General features: G+C 38.3%; 1 protein-coding gene across 3 annotated transcripts in view; it reads right to left on the bottom strand.

Moving 5' to 3' along the window:
* Nucleotides 1-2,148: 2,148 nt before the first annotated feature.
* LOC140200154 (mitochondrial intermediate peptidase-like) overlaps nt 2,149-18,179 on the bottom strand; it is a 99,051-nt gene continuing 83,020 nt past the window's right edge. Inside the window, exon 19 of one of the 3 annotated variants that reach the window (XM_072263034.1) lies at nt 2,149-2,710. In XM_072263034.1, coding sequence (XP_072119135.1) covers nt 2,613-2,710 — 98 coding nt within the window. In that variant the 3' untranslated portion in view covers nt 2,149-2,612. The remainder of the gene's footprint in view (nt 2,711-18,179) is intronic. The other 2 variants (XM_072263037.1, XM_072263036.1) reach the window with 2 other exon arrangements.

The following is an 18,179-nucleotide window of genomic DNA, read 5'->3' as shown; positions in this document are numbered from 1 at the left end:
CTGACTAAGTGCAAAGACCCTACCACTGTAACTTTCCTCTGTTAGGTCAACCCCCCGAGAGTTGTTGAGTGGGATGGTCACAGGGGTTCTCTGCATTGACTCCTTAACCCTTTTCCGTTCCCTCTCCTGTGTCCTGCACCTTGGGTGTAACTACCTCTCTATATGTCCTATCTATCACGCCCTCAGACTCCCGAATGATCTGGATTTCATCCAGTTCAAGCTCTGACTCATTAACACGGATTGTTAGATGCTGCAACTGGATGCACTTCTTGCAGTTGCAGTCCTCAGGGACACTGGAGGTCTCCCTGCCTTCCCACCTCCCAAGAGGAACAGTTCACTATCCTGCATCTCCACTATCCTAGCTGAGCAGATTTAAAAGAAGGGAAGGAGGGAAAAAAAACATAACCTGGAGCTTTCCTTTTCTACTGCTGACTCTGACTCTGTCCACTCCAATGACGGCCACTGTTCTTGCCCCTGCCTTACTTTAATTTGCTCTTGCTAATCAATCCCAAACGCCAATTGGCCACTTGTCAAAGCTCTCTTTCACCATAGTGACCCGTTGTTGCCTTTTGTACTCGGGCAGCGGACCTGATTGAAGTCCACTCCTCTCAAAACTTCCAAAGTCCAGATTGGCCACTGGTCAAAGCTTTTTTTGACCCCAGAACATTCTCTTTAAGAAATACTTGCTTCTCTCTCTGATTTCTCTTTGTCTGTTTTACCATTCATCCTGAATCATTTCTATTTTTCTCCCTATTTTAGAAAACATAGGTCAAAAACTCAGTTCCACAGTCATACCTCCTTCCTTAGCAGATGTATCTGGCTCTAATCCTTCCCTTCCTGAAATACTACGCTTCACATTTTGGATCCACCTGTTAGAAAAATTATCCAGCATTTCTCAAATTATTGATCACACCACAATGTGAAATCCATGCTTAATGCCCTATATTGTATAGTATATGTTCCTGACCACTTTACAGAACCACAGTATTTACATATTCTCTTCAAAACCTCTGTGTGTTCCCATTTCCTTGCACATCCGTAGTGTAGAATAATAGCAAAAGCTATCAAAGAGGTGAATGGGAGAGACGGGATTGCTCCCTGGGAGCCAGCACAACACTGTCTCCTGTGTTATACATAAAAAGCATACAATGTTTCAACAAGAGTTTCTTTCCTTTCTCTCAGAAATCAGAGAATACAAGCTTTTAACAACTTTTGAACTCCACTTACCCCTCTCACCCACCTTCAATTTCTTCACCCAACAACTGCAGCCCCACCTAATGCTGTTTTCCCTATCCCTTTGACTCCCAAAAAGGGGAGACTTGCATTTCAGCTTCCTATGTCCCTATCTTAACAAAACTTCCAGACTGATGATACACTGGTTCCCCCAGGGCCTGCATCTCTATCCCCACTTCTTTGGCCAGATATCTTCACACAAAATGTGGATTCCTAATGCCATTACCAGAATTCTCAGTCTAACCCACTATCTCCTAGTCTCCGAATCTATTCACTGCTAACTATTGCTATTGCATTGTCTATCCTGATTTTGACATCATCCTTTCTCAGTCTAGTCTGCCTGTTTCTAAACATGCAGCCATCTGCTCAATGTCTTCAAACCTGCCTCCAGAGGCTGATTATCAGCTCTCACACATCTCCTTGTATTATCTCCCACCCACTCAGTTGCATACTTTGTTGTCTTTTGCACACTGGTTGAATGCCCAAGTTGCGATCTTTCATTGACTCTATTATGGTCAATATTCCATTGATTTATTGAGTATGCCCTCCAGAAAATGAATCTCAGGGTTGAATATGGTGACGTTAATGTACTTTGATATTTACTTTGAACTGAAAAACCTTTTATCCTTTCCAACCAGCTCATCTTGGCCATGGATGTTGAAATGTCTACACTCCATCTCACATCCAGATAATCTGAGGGGGACTTTGCTCTATCATTGAAAAATGAATGTTCCACCACCATGCTCATTCACCTGACAACTTGTATATATACTGAACAACATCTCCTTCAAGTTCACTCAAGTCAAAGGTGTAATGATGAGAATCTGTGTGGGTCGAAGTTATGCTCATCCTTTTGTGGGATACATGGAATTCTACTTGTTTCAGTCCTCACCCTCCCCACCCCCACACCAACCCACATCTCGCAAGCTCTTCTTTCCTGGATATCAATGACTATACTGGTGCTCTTCAGGTGTCATCATCTCTTCTGCCAATTTCTACTCCACTCTCATCTTCACCAAATGCATATCTGACTCTTCATTCCCTTTCCTGATATTGATGGATATCAACAGAGGAGGAGCTGGTGTGACAGATGGGTGTCCAACAATAAGCTGTCCAACATGCAAATATACTGGGCCACAGACAGCCACAGTTAGGTGATGTAAAACACTTTTTTACAACTATTTAAGCATAATAAACTTTTGAAGTGTGTTCAAAATAGCACATATTTTAATGAAAACTGAAATTAAATAAGGTTGCAATTAATATAAAATATGTTAATAACATTGAAATTAGTTTTTATAAATCACATTATATACACAAGTGCATGTATAAATTCTATAACAAATGTAATTCAAACATCCTGGAGGTATCATTTTTAATTATTCAGAATCAAGAAAGAATGTTTCAAAGTTTAAATCCAGATCTGACACCAAAGCATCAACAAAGTCATCCATTGAAGGTTTCTTCTGAAGCATATCTGCAAATAAAAGATTGCAATTACAAATTCATTCCAGCATTGTTCATTAAGTCTATTAAATATTCTCTAACATAAATCATTTCCTTTGAAGATCAGCTCTAGTTGTACTCTGTTCTACTTAACAAGTGCAATTTGATCCCAGATTAATCACCTTTTTGTTTGCATTAAGCTTTTGTCCTTTTTTGGCAGATCTTGTTTGGTTCTTTTGATTTTATTGGGATCTGATTAAAAGGAATAAGAATGACGACCAGTGTATCATATTGAAATCTAAAATGAAAATAACAGAACTTATTTTCAGGCTCTGGAAAATAAAATGCTACTGCCATAAAACTTGCACCCCCACAATGGCTCCTTCCACTTGAAAACAGAAAATTCTTTAGGTAAAAAATACAAGGTACTTTAAAGTAATAGTGTGGGGAAATGCTTTTCATTTAAAATTCATTCTTTCTTTCAGCTACCCTTTTTCCACAAGTGTCAGGAAGGAAATGTAAAAAAAACCTGACCAAACTTGTACCTAGTTGCTCACATCACTGAACAGTCAATATGCTTCAGTCATTCTGATAGCCATTATCTTATTCCATACAATTTACAGCAAATGAGCAATTAGGCAGGAAATATCCAAGGCAGATTTATCACACACTAAGGAAAAACAAACAGTTTCATTTTGTGCTATTCAAAATCCACTTTATATGAACCATTATAGCAACCAATTATAAAGCAGGTCATACTGTCAATAGATAAATCTATCATAGTTTACTCAAAAAGCTTTCAGAGAGTTTACATTAATATGAAACCTTGACTTGCTGAAATGTTTATAGTGCTGATTAATATACTCTAAGTATATAAACACTGCAGCAATTTCCATGAGACAGTAAATATTAATTATATTTTGCACCCATTATGAACAAGACAAATATGGACGATAGCTTTAAAAGGATTCAATATTTTATGTTTTTAAATCTTCAGATTCTATCGCAATGATTAATGGAAGCTATAAATATGACAACTAAGAATGTGCTTATGACTTTGCCTCAAAAATAAAAACATTTGTAGGGATAGAATTAGTGCACTGCCATACGGTTCCATACATCTTATTTTTGATAGCTCTGTATATACACTTATGGTTCCCACTGTACATAACAATCACATTCGATTTAAAACAACTAACTCTCTTATAGGTCTAGGATCTTTCTTGCTAATGTGGCACTGAGTTACGAAGATAGCACAGACTCTCACAAAATATATCTCTATTTGCTTCTTCATAGGAGTTGTGATTAACCATGTAACAATTACAGCACGGAAACAGGCCATCTCAGCCCTTCTAGTCCGTGCCGAACTCTTACTCTCACCTAGTCCCACCGACCTGCACTCAGCCCATAACCCTCCATTCCTTTCCTGTCCATATAACTGTCCACTTTAACTTTAAACGACCTCAACCACTTCTGCTGGAAGCTCGTTCCACACAGCCACCACTCTCTGAGTAAAGAAGTTCCCCCTCATGTTACCCCTAAACTTTTGCCCTTTAACTCCCAACTCGTGTCCTCTTGTTTGAATCTCCCCCACTCTCAATGGAAAAAGCCTATCCACATCAACTCTATCTATCGCTCTCATAATTTTAAATACCTCTATCAAGTCTCCCCTCAACCTTCTACATTCTAAAGAATAAATACCCCACTTGTTACAACCTTTCTGTGTAACTTAGATGATGAAACCCAGGTAACATTCTAGTAAACCTTATCTGTACTCTATATTGTTGACATCTTTCCTATAATTCAGTGACCAGAACTGTACACAATACTCCAAATTTGGCTTCACCAATGCCTTGTGCAATTTCAACATCACATCCCAACTCCTATACTCAATGCTCTGATTATAAAGGCCAGCATACCAAAAGCTTTCTTCACCACCCTATCCACGAGATTCCACCTTCAGGGAACTATGCACCATTGTTCGTAGATCCCTCTGTTCTACTACATTCTTCAATGCTCTACCATTTACCATGTATGTCCTATTTTGATTAGTCCTACCAAAATGTCGCACCTCACATTTATCAGCATTAAACTCCATCTGCCATCTTTCAGCCCACTCTTCTAACTGGCCTAAATCTCTCTGCAAGCTTTGAAAACCTACTTCATTATCCACAACTCCACCTATCTTAGTATCATCTGCATACTTACTCATCCAATTTACCACCCCATCATCCAGATAATTAATGTATATGATTCATGATCGTACTGAATGGCGGTGCAGGCTCGAAGGGCCAAATGGTCTACTCCTGCACCTATTTTCTATGTTTCTATGACAAATAACATTGGACCCAGTATAGATCCCTGAGGCACACCACTAGTCACCGGCTTCCAATCTGACAAACAGTTTTCCACCACCACTCTCTGGCGTCTCCCATCCAGCCACTGCTGAATCCATTTTACAACTTCAATATTAATACCTAGATTAGATTAGATTATGAAGACATGCAGTCCTCTTTTATTGTCATTTAGTAATGCATGCATTAGGAAATGATACAATATTTCCTCCGGTGTGATATCACAAAACACAGGACAGACCAAGACTGAAAAAACTAACCAAACCACATAATTGTAACATATAGTTACAACAGTGCAACAACACCATAACTTAATGAAGAACAGTCCATGAGCACAGTAAAAAGTTCAAAGTCTCTCAAATGTCCCACATCTCATGCAGACGGGAGAAGGAAGGAAAAACCTAACGATCGAACCTTCCTAAACTAAACTAAAACTAACTTCTGCTAGTTTACAAGCTCAGTAAGACATCTTCTAGTCTGCCCAAAACTTGCTGGTCTTCCAGTGTCTTTCACTGATTCTGTTATGCTTATTATTCTACAGATTTATTGAGTGTGCCCACAGGGTAATGAAACCCAGTGTTGTTATGGTGACATACATGTACTTTGATAATAAATTTACTTTGAACTTTGAGCTGCCACAAATGAATGTTGCTGACTGGTCCAACGGTATACAATGGTACAAAGGCACTATGGAGAAGACCAGACAAAGGGCCACCCGCTTCTGCTCAACGAGGAACTCATTAAAAAAAATCCTCAGTTTGTTTGCTCAGGAATGGAAAAGAAAGATGTCATGCTGACATAATGTAAATGAAATGATATGCTTTGCATGGAGAAGGGCAATATATTAAAGTATATGAATGTATTACATATTTGCAAGTTCTGAGTAAAATGCTATTTTTGAAGTTAAAAAAACAAGTATCTACGGCAGCAGCATTTCTGTCCCTCATGGTGCCACTAAGGAATTTACTTTTAACTTCAGCAGTCTCAATGGTTTTCAAGTTTTAGCAGCACCATGCTGAGGAATGGGTTAAAATGTCATTGGAATCCCATGAATGTCACGACCCTGATTTACATTTACTAATGAGGCTACCCTAGTACCATTCCACCACCCATAAGACCATGAGGAGGTTGTCGACTGCCATGTAAATTGGCAGGAACACAGCGAAGAACCTGCTCCATTTCAATTTTCCTGCACTTTTCTTACCAACCAGAGTTAACATTCCTAGGTTGTTTAAAGAAGCACTTACAATCACAAAAAGCCTTTAAACATGCAATACAATATCGTAAGTATGCAGCATTGCCTTTGTACAGATCAACAGTGAGACCATATTGAATTCATTTCAACTTCCCCGTATGTTTCTCTAGATCTTTCCTAAAGTGTACAGGTACTTGTGCCCTGAAATTCCAATAAAAGAAAGGTTAAAATATTATACTTGAGGTATTTCTTTTTAACACCAACATGACCAAAATGAATTGAATAAAACTGACCCTTGCCTTAGAACCAAACTAAGGAGATCTGTACTATAACCAAGCATAATACTAACCTCTTCACATCAGTTTGTTGTTTTATAATACAACAGGATGCAGACTGGCTGAAAGATGAAAACTACATGAGTTTTTAGCTTTTTGATAACTACAAATATTAGACTTACAATTAGCAATTGAATAAGGTGAAACTAACTTACTCTGGTTAAGTAAGGCACACGCTCAGTGATTCAGGAACAGCTTCTTCCCCTCTGTCATCTGATTCCTAAATGGACATTGAGTCTTTGGACACTACCTCACTTTTAAAAAAATATATACAGCATTTCTGTTTTTACATGTTTTTAAAAATCTATTCAATATACGTAATTGATTTATTTGTTTATTTATTTTTTTTCTTTCTGCTAGATTATGTATTGCATTGAACTGCTGCTACTAAGTTAACAAATTTCAAGTCGCATGTCGGTGATGATAAACCTGATTCTGATTATAATGGAACATTAAAGCTTTAATCAGTTGAATAGAATGCAACCAAGCTCAAGACGCCAGCATCAATTGCATTGTTATATTCTTCCTAACCATTTAACACAAATTAACATGAAACTATGTGTCAATGTTGAGTTTACTGTCAAATGCTCAAGTACGTGTATGCACAGGTGCAAGAAAAAAAAACTTACTTGCACACATAGCACCAGATTAGCTGCATTCACAAGAACAGACAATAAACATGATTACACACAAATTTTACAAGAAAACACAATTTAAACAGAATAAAAAGTTCTGGTGCAGAGTTATCAAGGTGATTGAACTTTTGCAAATGATAGTGATTAGGCTTTTGCCAGTTGAATCAAGAACCAAATGTTTGAAGGAAAGTAGCTGTATGTTGTCCCAATATCTAACTATATACTCCAAGGTGATCTACATCTGTTTAATCAAAAACACTTACTTTCTTATCTAGCAGTTCCTTTATAGCAGGGGTCCCCAACCTTTTTTGCACTGCGGACCGGTCTCATATTGACAATATTCTTGCGGACCGGCCGACCCTGTGGGGAGGGGGGCGGGAGGGGTGGTTGCCAACGGACAAGAGTAGCAGTCAAATACATTGCCTTTGCCCCGAGAAAGACTACAATGACCATGAAGCCTTGCGCGGGCATCAATGCGCATGCGTGACTTGCACATGCTGATTTTTTTTACAAATCGTTTTTGGCGATTCTGTTCGCGGGGGTGGGTGTTAATCACGACTGGAATATCGGTGATAAGTGGCTAATACACTCAATTTTGTTTCTAAAAGGGTTTATCTAACAAATTTAATATTAAACACACAACACATATTTTCCTCGCATGAATATAGCAATAAGTCAATTATCAGGGGAGCTTGAAGTCAGTGTTGAATGAACGTCCAGTAGAAGTGGTAGAGGCAGGTTTGATATTATAATTTAAAGAAAAATTGGATAGCTATATGGACAGGAAAGGAATGGAGGGTTATGGGCTGAGTGCAGGTCGGTGGGACGAGGTGAGAGTAGCGTTCGGCATGGACTAGAAGTGCAGAGGTGGCCTGTTTCCGTGCTGTAATTGTTATATGGTTATATAAGTAAGTCAATAGCATCATAACATTTTAAGTAACGTTTGGATATTAAACACACGGCACATATTTTCCCCGTATGAATATATAAAATCATTGCAACACACCAATATCGCTGAATCAGTGGGAGCCCTGGGCTTGTTTTCCTGCAACAAGACGGTCCTATCGAGGGGTGAGGGGAGACAGCGATACTCGAAGGGGGTTCCTTATGTCCAGTCTATTCCGCAATTTAGTTTTTGTTACATTCATTGCAGAGCTAGGTTGGAAATGGAAGCAACGTTTTCAGTGCTTCCGTGGCTATCTCAGGATATTCACCCTTGACTTTGATCCAGAATGCCGGCAGAGATGTTATGTCAAACATACTTTTCAGCCCGCCGTCATTTGCAAGCTTGAGGAGTTGATCTCCTTCCCGTGTTGACATGGATGTCGTGTGCGTTCAAGCTCAACAGTGGGCGTGACAGGGAATGAGGAAAGGTGCAGCTGACTCATATCACCAAATCATATTGTTTCCTCGCAGCCCGGTAGCGCATGCCTTGCAGCCCGGTACCAGTCTGCAGCCTGGTGGTTGGGGACCGCTGCTTTATAGTATTTAGATGGAGGGCATTACTGAATTCTGCACTATGTTATCGTTGCAATGAATTGATTGGTATGAATGTAATGCAAGACAAGTTTTTCCACTGTACCTTGGTACATGTGATGATAATAAACAAATTTACTTATTATTTATTCATTCTTATGAACATATACAATGAACGTTCAATACAGATGATGCTGACTAAAACCCTTTAAGGAAAGAGACATAGCACCAAACCATTGGGAGAGTTAAGACAATAAATAGTTAGGAATAGAATGTGGAGGATGTTTCTGATTTCATGAATAAAAAATGAAATTACAGGGCAGGTGAGGTTTCTTCATTCTTTGTTAGAAAAAAAACAAAGTACTGAAATTTAGAGACGATTGATATTCTTACTGGTAGAAGAAAAAGCTACTATGCTTGAAATGCAAAAAAAAATCAAGACGTACATTTCAATGATGTTGACTATTCAAGACATTTTTGAAGATCACTTGCACAAACAGTAGCAAGGGAACTTTGAATGTTGGAAGAGGTGGTGAATTTAATCAAGAAAGAGGAAGCAAATGTTAAGTTTAGGAAGCTAAAATCAAACACAGCACTTGAGAAGCTGGAAAACTCAAGAACAGAATTAGGAGAGATAGGAGAGGCTATGATAACTTTGGGAAGTAGGATTAAAGAGAATTCAAAAACATCCTGTACAAACATCAAGAGCAAGAGGATGACTAGGCAGCAGGTAGGATAACTCAAGGATTAAGGAGGGAACATATGCTTAGATGTGGGTGAGGTCCTAAATGAGTACATTGCATCAGTATTTACCAAGGACATGAAGATAGAGATGTCATTATGGAGCATTTTGAAATAAAGGAGGTTGTATTGGATATCATAAACTACATCGAAGTGAACTAAGTTCTCAGGACCTGATGGGATATACCACAGGTTATTGAGAAGGCCAAGAAATGAGTGTACTGGGGCCTTGACCAGGATCTTCGTACCCTATCTAGCCACAGGCAAGGTTCCAGAACACTGGCGATTAGCTAATATTATTCTATAGTTCAAGAAAGGAAACAGGAATGATCTTTAAACTAAAGACAAGCAACTCTCACATCAGTGGTAGGGAAGTTACTAGAGAGGATTCTTAGGGACAAGATATAAGAGTGTTTAGAAAACCATGGCCTAATTAGGGATGGTCAGCATGGCTTTCCAGGAGTCATAGTTTACTAAGATTTACTAACTTGAGTTAGTCTACTTCACTACCTTGAGTCAAGAAGACTAAAGTTGACTTACTAACTTGATAGAGTTTTTTGAGAAGATATCAAAGGTGATTGATGACTGTGGGTGCTATCTACATGGATTTTTACGAAAGTGTTTGACAAGGTTTCTCCTGGCAAGCTCATCCAGAAGTATAAAATGCATGTGATCCATGGTGAATTGGCCATTTGGATTCAGAATTGGCTTCCCTATAGAAGACAGAGGGTAGTGATCGATGGAATTTTTTCTGGCCAGAAGTTTTAGAGTAAGTAGTATTCTGCAGGAATCTGTACTGTGACCTCCGTTGTTTGTGATATATTATATATAAAATGTAAATGAGCACACAAACAATACTGGTGGTGGTGTGGATAGTGTGGAAAACTGCCAAAGGACACAGCAGGATGTAGATCAGCTGCAGATATTGATGGAGGAATCTCAGATGAAATTTAACCCAACCAAGGTTGAAGAGTTGTACTTTGTGAGATCAATTGCAAAGGGATAGTACAATGGTAAAGGCAGGCATTGATGTGCAGAGGGATCCTGGGGTCTAAGATCATAATTCATAGAAAGTGGCTATACAGGTTGGTAGGGTGATAAAGAAGGCATAGGGCTGCTTGCTTTTATTAGTTGAGGAAATGAGCTCAAGAGTCAGAATATTACATTGTATCTTTATAAAACTCTAATTTGGCAGCATCTGGAGTATTACATTCAATTCTGGTTGCTCCATTATAGAAAGGATGTTAAGGATATGGAGAGTGTGCAGAAGAGGTTTACCAGGATGGTGCCTAGATTAGAGGCTATGTGCTATAAGGAAAGACTGGACAAATTTGGATTATTTTCTGTGAAGCTGAGGAGGCTGATGGAGAGCAAGCAGGTGGTACCGAAGCATTAGGACAAGAACTGTTAAGATGGAAAACAGCTTCTTCTCCCAGGCCATAAGACTGACCTGCTGAGTACCTCCATTAGTTTGCGAGTGTTAAACTTGCTGCCTTATCTGCTCAGTTCCTCCAGCATTTTGTCTGTGTTAAACATAAGATTTCTAGTATATGCAGAATCTCTTGTGTCACTTTTACGTGGCTCTTTTGAAGCACCAGTAGTGTTATACTGCTTACTTTTTAAACTTATGTCATAAATACACCTTGTTATTTGTTAATTTATCTGTGGTAATAGTACTTTCTGTGTTGTGTAGTAATCTGAAACAGAGCAAGGAAGTCTTCCATATCATTGTGGGGTTAGGTAACAATTTCAGTATCCTACAAATTAAAGAGTTTCCTCAATATATTATTTCACCATGTTGTTTCTCAGAGTTCTTTTTTTCCCCAATGAATTTTTGCAGTAATTGACCCAACATGGCAATTGTGTGAACTGGGATGACTGTAGCTCACTTTATGCAGCAAAATGCAGTTAGATCAGAGCAGGAGAGACACACCCTAGCCTGGAGCTACTATGCAGCTGACTTTCCTCTCTTTGAAGTGTAGCACTTAGTATAATCAAGTATAAGCTATTTACATTTAAATGACGCAAATTCAACAATTTATCATTTACATGGGAAAATCTATTTAATAAAATGGAGGACCATCTGCAAAATGCATAGTTAATACGTGTGTTGAAATTGTGGAATGTCTCTTATGTCTCTTGAAATTCTGGAAATAATGCAAAGCATATTTTCACCACCAGTAATTACATTTTGATGTAAATGAAACCAAATGTCAGGAGCCAAAAACAAACCAATGATGAATAATCTTGAAACTAATTCATATCATAACTATTCACAACCTCTATAACTCTTTTATAGACATATATTTTTCACAAATCATTAGATGCAAGGTTATTGGACTGTTTTGAATATAATTATTGGTACTGTAAACGTTTCAGTGGATGCATATAAAGCAACTAAAATATAAGAGATGCACAAGAGATCCTGCAGATGCTAGAAATTTTATGTTTAACACAGACAAAATGCTGGAAAAACTCAGCACATCAGGCAGCAAGATTAACATCTTCATAGATGCTGCCTGGCCTGTTGAGACCCTCCAGAATTTGCAAGTGTTAAACACAAGATCTCATTTCATGAAAAAATAACAAAGTAAGAATATATCTTAATCCATTTTTTTTCAAATGTGGTTTCAGATATTACAAAAGGGAGAAGTAAATACTATTGTTGGAATGTCAAATACATCTTCTGGATGGTACTATTTGCTTTCAAGATGGTCAACAACGCATGTCATGATAGCTTAAGGTTGAGTATATGAAATATGAGCGTATTTCATCAAAACAATTCACAAACATTTGAATAAGTGGTGTTAGTATATTATTTGTGCACTTCAAAGCAGATATGTTCAGATAAAGGATGCCCATGAAGTTGAGGAGAACGAGAAAAGTTAATGCAAAAGGCAGAGAAGTATTCCTCCTCAAATATTGTTATGTAATTATGCTGCAGTTACCGAAGGATAAACCTGGACCCAGTTGTCATGTTGATCTAGATATGGATTGCTTTCATTTTTAACTTTTGAATTTCTGATTCAAAATTGAAAACACAAATTTTTAACTAGAAAAATTTTGAGTGCTGCCAAAGCACTAAAGTAAATAAATTCAAACTGATTTAAGACTACCAACAGTTACATTAATTCTTTAATCTCTACGAAAGCTAAAATAATTTACTAGAATTTTAGCTTTGGGATTTTTAAAATTGCAATCTTCAAAACAAGTTTCAGATGATCATAATCATTGGCAGACAAGCATTACTTAAACTACCTTTCAATAAATGTTTCCGTTTATGGATTCAGCAGACAGTTAAAACAGAAATTTAACAATTTACTATATATCTGCAAATATTCAAGTTTTGTACAGTGTTACAAAAACTGGTCATGAATTTATTGATTCAGAGTACTGTAAACCATGGGAGTGCTTTAAAATCTAACATGGATGATAAAATTGAATATTTGTATGCTAATAGTCCACAAAATAACATTTATGTACAAGTTTAAAACAAAATTCTGGAACATAATTCAGTTGATTAAGCACTATCAAAATGTGTACTTGACAGTTAAACGTTAGAAGTTGTTCCCAGTGAAGCTTTGCAGTTATTAAAGATAGAAGATTGTTGCTATAGCAGCAGATTGCAAAGGCTGCCATTTTCCACTTTGTTGCTCTTAGCAATGAGGATCTCTGATCCAAGTAGATAATGACAAATGATCCAAAGGTCAAGAGAGAGGCCAACCCTAACCCACCACCCACTCCTCTGTAAACATGAAACTTTCACTGTTGGTTTCCTTGGGTAACCAATAAGGTCACACCTTTATTTTCTACAGACTCAGAAATTTAACCCATTTCTGCCTGAACAGCAGTATTTTTGTTAAGAGTTACAATAATTGAATAGAAAACATTTTTTTTACTCCAAGGAACATAAAAGTTTTGCTAATTAACCCCAGATAACTGTTTCAGTAGCTTCTTTTAAACTCAGGATTCCAAAACCCCAATCAATATCTACTCATGCCACAAGTTCCACAAATCAGTTAATGTCAGACATCTGAATAACCTTCCAAAAGCTAAATATCCACTGTAAATTATTGTATTACATTAGTTAAATATTCATAAATATAAAACATTAGCAATACATATTATATATATTAGTAAAAATCTAATACCTGTAGTGCACACCCCTAACAGTTATCAGTGCAGCCCACTCAATTCAGACTGCTGAGCAGATGGTGGGTGTGCAGTGAGAGGGGCAAGGACTGGAGGGCCAGGTGCAAGGACTTTGGTGGGGGGGGCGCAGAAGGTGTGGGCAAGGACTGAGGAGGCGAGAAACCAGGTGGGGCAGAGGCACTTGGGGTAGGTGAGCGACAGCAGGGGCAAGGTGGGCGAGAGCAAGGGAAAGAGAGTGGAAGAATGGGGGGAGAACAGGGGAGGGCGAGATGAATATCCCCTTCTGTGAATACATAGCTCCTTTGTAGAGAGAGTTAAGTGCACCAAGTTCCTGAGAGTTCACATCGTGGATGACCTCACCTGGTCCCTTAGTATCACCTCCCTGAACAAGTTGGCACAGCAGTGCCTCCACTTCCTAAGAAGATTGAGGCAAGCGAGGCTCCCCCCCCATCTTAACTGCATTTTACAGGAGCATCATTAAGAGCATCCTGACAAGTTGTATCTCAATCCAGTATGGAAGTAGCCAAGCATCGAACCGAAAGTCCCTATAAAGGACTGTAAGAACAGCTGAGAGGATCATATGGGGTCTCCCTACCATCCATTGGGATATTTATCAGGAGTGCTGTGTACGCAGGGCCCTTAGTATTATTAAGGATCCCATCCATCTATCCAGCATTCTCTGACTTTCTACCATCTGGAAGAAGACTACGATGCGTAAAAACAAGAATGGTCAGGATGAGAAACAGTTTCTTCAGGCCATTAGGCTTCTGAAATCCTGGCTGCATTATATTCGAAGAGTCACTGGCTAATCTGTTTCACGCCTTACAAAATTTAATATTAATGCACTTTAGTTTGTTATTTAAGTATGATTCACCTGTAAATTTTACCTTTATCTTCAAAAGTTATCATGTGTTATGTGTGTTTTGTGCTTTGCACCTGGCCAAAAAAATGTTTAGTTCTATATACATTATATGGTGATATACATTATTTACAAATATGCAGTTAAATGACAATAAACTTCACTTGACCTGAGTGTGGAGAGGGACCTGAGAAGGGCAGGGGAGAGATACATCACAAATTTACACCCAAAGCTGGGGGGTGAGGCGAGAGATGGCTTGGGGCAGAGGGATTAGAGTTAGGTGGACGAGAGCAGTGTTCAGGAAAAGTGGGGAGAGAGCAGGAGATAGTGAGGGTGGTAAAGAGAGACCAGAAAAGGGCAGGGGAAGAGATACACCCAAAGATCTGCGATGAGCTTTCCAATATAAAAAAATCATTAGAAACCATATACTTTAATATGAATCATTAGTATGTTAACGCATTTGTTAATACAGTATTTCTAAAATTATAATGTCGCAGCAGCTAAGTGTAATGCTGTCAATTTTGACAAAAGCTAAATTCAAATTCATAATGATTATACTGAAGTTTGCATCGCTTCTACCTGGCAGAACTCACTACAGTTATGATCAATTACTGCAACTTAAAAAAAATATAAAATAATAGTACTGACAAAGAATTGTGAGAAACATCTCAATAAATTAATTCCTTTAAAAAGGAATTTTCAGAACTTTAGACATATATGAAATACCAAATGGCTTGGAACTATAGATTTAATGATGGTAATACAGCCACCATTTCCTGTTATTTATGTAATTAAAAACAGAAATCCACATGTTGCTGCCAGAATATTCTTCTTTGCAGTCCGCATAATTGCAACATTTGTTGTTTCAAGTAGAATTAGTAATTTGATTTGAACTTCCAACATGTGCTTTCTTGCTATAAAAAGAACACTTTAAATATTACGTCTCATTAGACAAGGCATATATGAAATGTTAAGGCTAGATTAAGCTATAACATTTGTCAGTAACCTCTGTGGCTGGCTCTGCAAACATTTTTATTTGTGTGGAATCAAATTCACTCAAATCATTGATTTGAAAATTCCACAGATTTTACATAAAATATTTTGATATTTTATCTATTTATCTATCATGTGCAATTCCCATTTCTGCTTTGTGCTCTTTAGAGTATAAGAAATTTAAGACAGATACATTTTTATAGTTGGCTTAATACTTGTAAGCAGCTTTCCTTATTGTTCATATCAAGTAATACTGTATTTCTTCACCTGACTCAATACTTTGAGTAATTTGAACTGGCCCAACAGATTACTAAGAATCTGCTTACTGCATCCATCAGAGTAATCAGAATCACAAGCAATCTTATAGGTCAAAAGACAGAGTTATAGCCTTGTATTCCCATGCTCCATATGCATCCTTCTAATTTTAATTATTTATATTTAAATCTAATAGCAGCTATTATGATTTGAACGAGAAATCAAGACAATTTAGCCTTCGTTATCAAATAGTTGCTATAGACTTTTTAAAAAAACAATTCTTATAGGATATATGTGTTACTGCACAGAACTTTCTTGTTCCTGAGAAAGTGTTGGTAACTAACTCTCCCGAATATTTAGCCTCTCTAGTCAAAGTACTTTGAGTGTTGTAGGGTTGCTGGGGGAAAAGCTCTATTCAATGCAGGTTGGCAATTCCATTGTATCCTGAATAATGGACTACCTGACTGGCAGACCACAGTTTGTGTGGCTTCAGAGCTGTGTGTCAGACATGGCTATAAGCAGCACTGGGGACCCACAGGGGACTGCACAGGCTCCCTTCCTGTTTACCCTGTCTACCTCGGACTAGGTGTAACACTGAGTCACGCCATCTGCAGAAATCCTCTGATGATTCAGCAATAGTTGGGTGTATAAAGAGAGGACAGGAGGATGAATACAGGGCCCTGGTGGAGGACTTTGTCAAATGGTGCAAGCTGAATCATCTGCAGCTTAACATCAGTAAGACAAAACAGATGGTGATAGACTTTAGGAAGACCAAACCTACACTGCTCCCTGTTACTATTGATGATGAGGAAGTGATGTGGTGAGGACCTACAATTACCTGGCGGTGCACCAGGATGACAGACTTGAGTGGAGCACCAACACAGAGGCTGTGTACAAGAAGGGCCAGAGTTGCCTCTAACCTCCAAAGGAGACTGAGTTCCTTTGGAGCATGCAGCCTTTCCTTCATATGTTCTACCAGTCTGTTGTCGCCAGTACAATCTTCTATGTGGAGGTGTGCTGGGGCAATGGCATCAACATGGGTGATGCCAACAGGCTCAATAAACTGATTAGAAAGGCTGGTTCCGTTATAGGAGTCAAACTGGACGCACTGGAGACAGTGGTAGGACAAAGGACCCTACGGAAAATCCTGGCAATTCTGGACAATGCTTCTCACCCTCTGTACGCCTCTTTGGCTGAACAAAGGAGCATTTCTGATACTAAACTAAGATAACTGTGTTGCTCCAAAAAACGCTCGCTATATGAGGTCATTCTTACCCTCAGCTATTAGGCGCTATGAGTCAACCTAAAGCCACGGAAGTGATGATTCCACCTCCCCCCCACCTCCTGTTAGACTGTTTGAGGTAACGTAGTTTTTTTAAAATTCTTTCTTACTTCTCTTCTAGTATTTTTATCTGTGCACTTGTAATTACTGTGACACTAATCTCCTTTGGGATCAATACAGAATCTATCTATCCATCCATACATGCAGATAAAAGAGAATTCTATGAAACAAGTAATTCACTGCATGATACCCAGAAGCTAATCAGTTCTTATGTGACTGGCCCAAGAAGTGACTGGCGAGGAATTTGGTGACAGTAGCTCTGTGAAATGTCAAGAAGAGACAGTCAGACAGTCACTAACCGGTACTTGTTCAGTGCAGATGTCAATTATTAGACTATGCCTGAATGTAATCTAGGTTTTTCAGCGTGGAAGCCTGGACTGCTTCATTTGTAGAGGGATTATGAATAGAATTGATTGTTGTGCAATCACCCATGTTTACTCCCATTTCTGACTTATAATTAAGAGAGGGATTAATAATATATAATTAATTAAAACAGTTGAAGATAGTTGGGTCTATGACAAAGCTCAGAAAAAATTCCTACTAACTAGCTGTGCTGGAGGTGCTTGATCTTCAACAACCACAGCCATCTTTCTTTGTGTAGATTTTTTCCAAAGTATCACAGAGAAAATACAAAATCCATCACTGAATCATCGATTAAGAAAATATCTATGCCATACCTGTGGGATTCTTTAGCAAACAGATAGGTAGAGCTATGAACAGAATATCTTTTTAAGGCAATAAGCTCATCTAAACTGCTGTATCTCCATAAATCAATGCACCCAGAGCTAAACCATATGATGAAAACTACCCTAATGATTGCTAAAGCTACTCTACACATACATAGGTACAATATACTTCTTACAATGCATTACATTACTAGAAAAAGAAACATTCAAAGCTGCGGACTGTATATTCCCTTAGTGCCTCAAGGTACTACACCGATAGACAGAAATTTGTAAACAGTTAGCAATGGTTATTTTAATAATTAGGATAAGTTAGTCATAGAACAATACAGCACAGATACAGGCCCTTTGGCCCAACAACTTCAAGCCAACCACAATGCCCACCCAACAAGTTCCAATTTCCTGTGTTTGCGTCTCTAAGCACCATCCCTGCCTTAACCACTTCCTCTAATAGTTTGCTCCATTTGCGCATTGACCTCT

Source organism: Mobula birostris, chromosome 7 (assembly GCF_030028105.1).
Source record: "Mobula birostris isolate sMobBir1 chromosome 7, sMobBir1.hap1, whole genome shotgun sequence".
NCBI classification, from domain to species: domain Eukaryota; kingdom Metazoa; phylum Chordata; class Chondrichthyes; order Myliobatiformes; family Myliobatidae; genus Mobula; species Mobula birostris.
The sequence above is the reverse complement of the archived record's forward strand: the minus strand, read 5'-3'. Positions and strand labels throughout refer to the sequence as shown.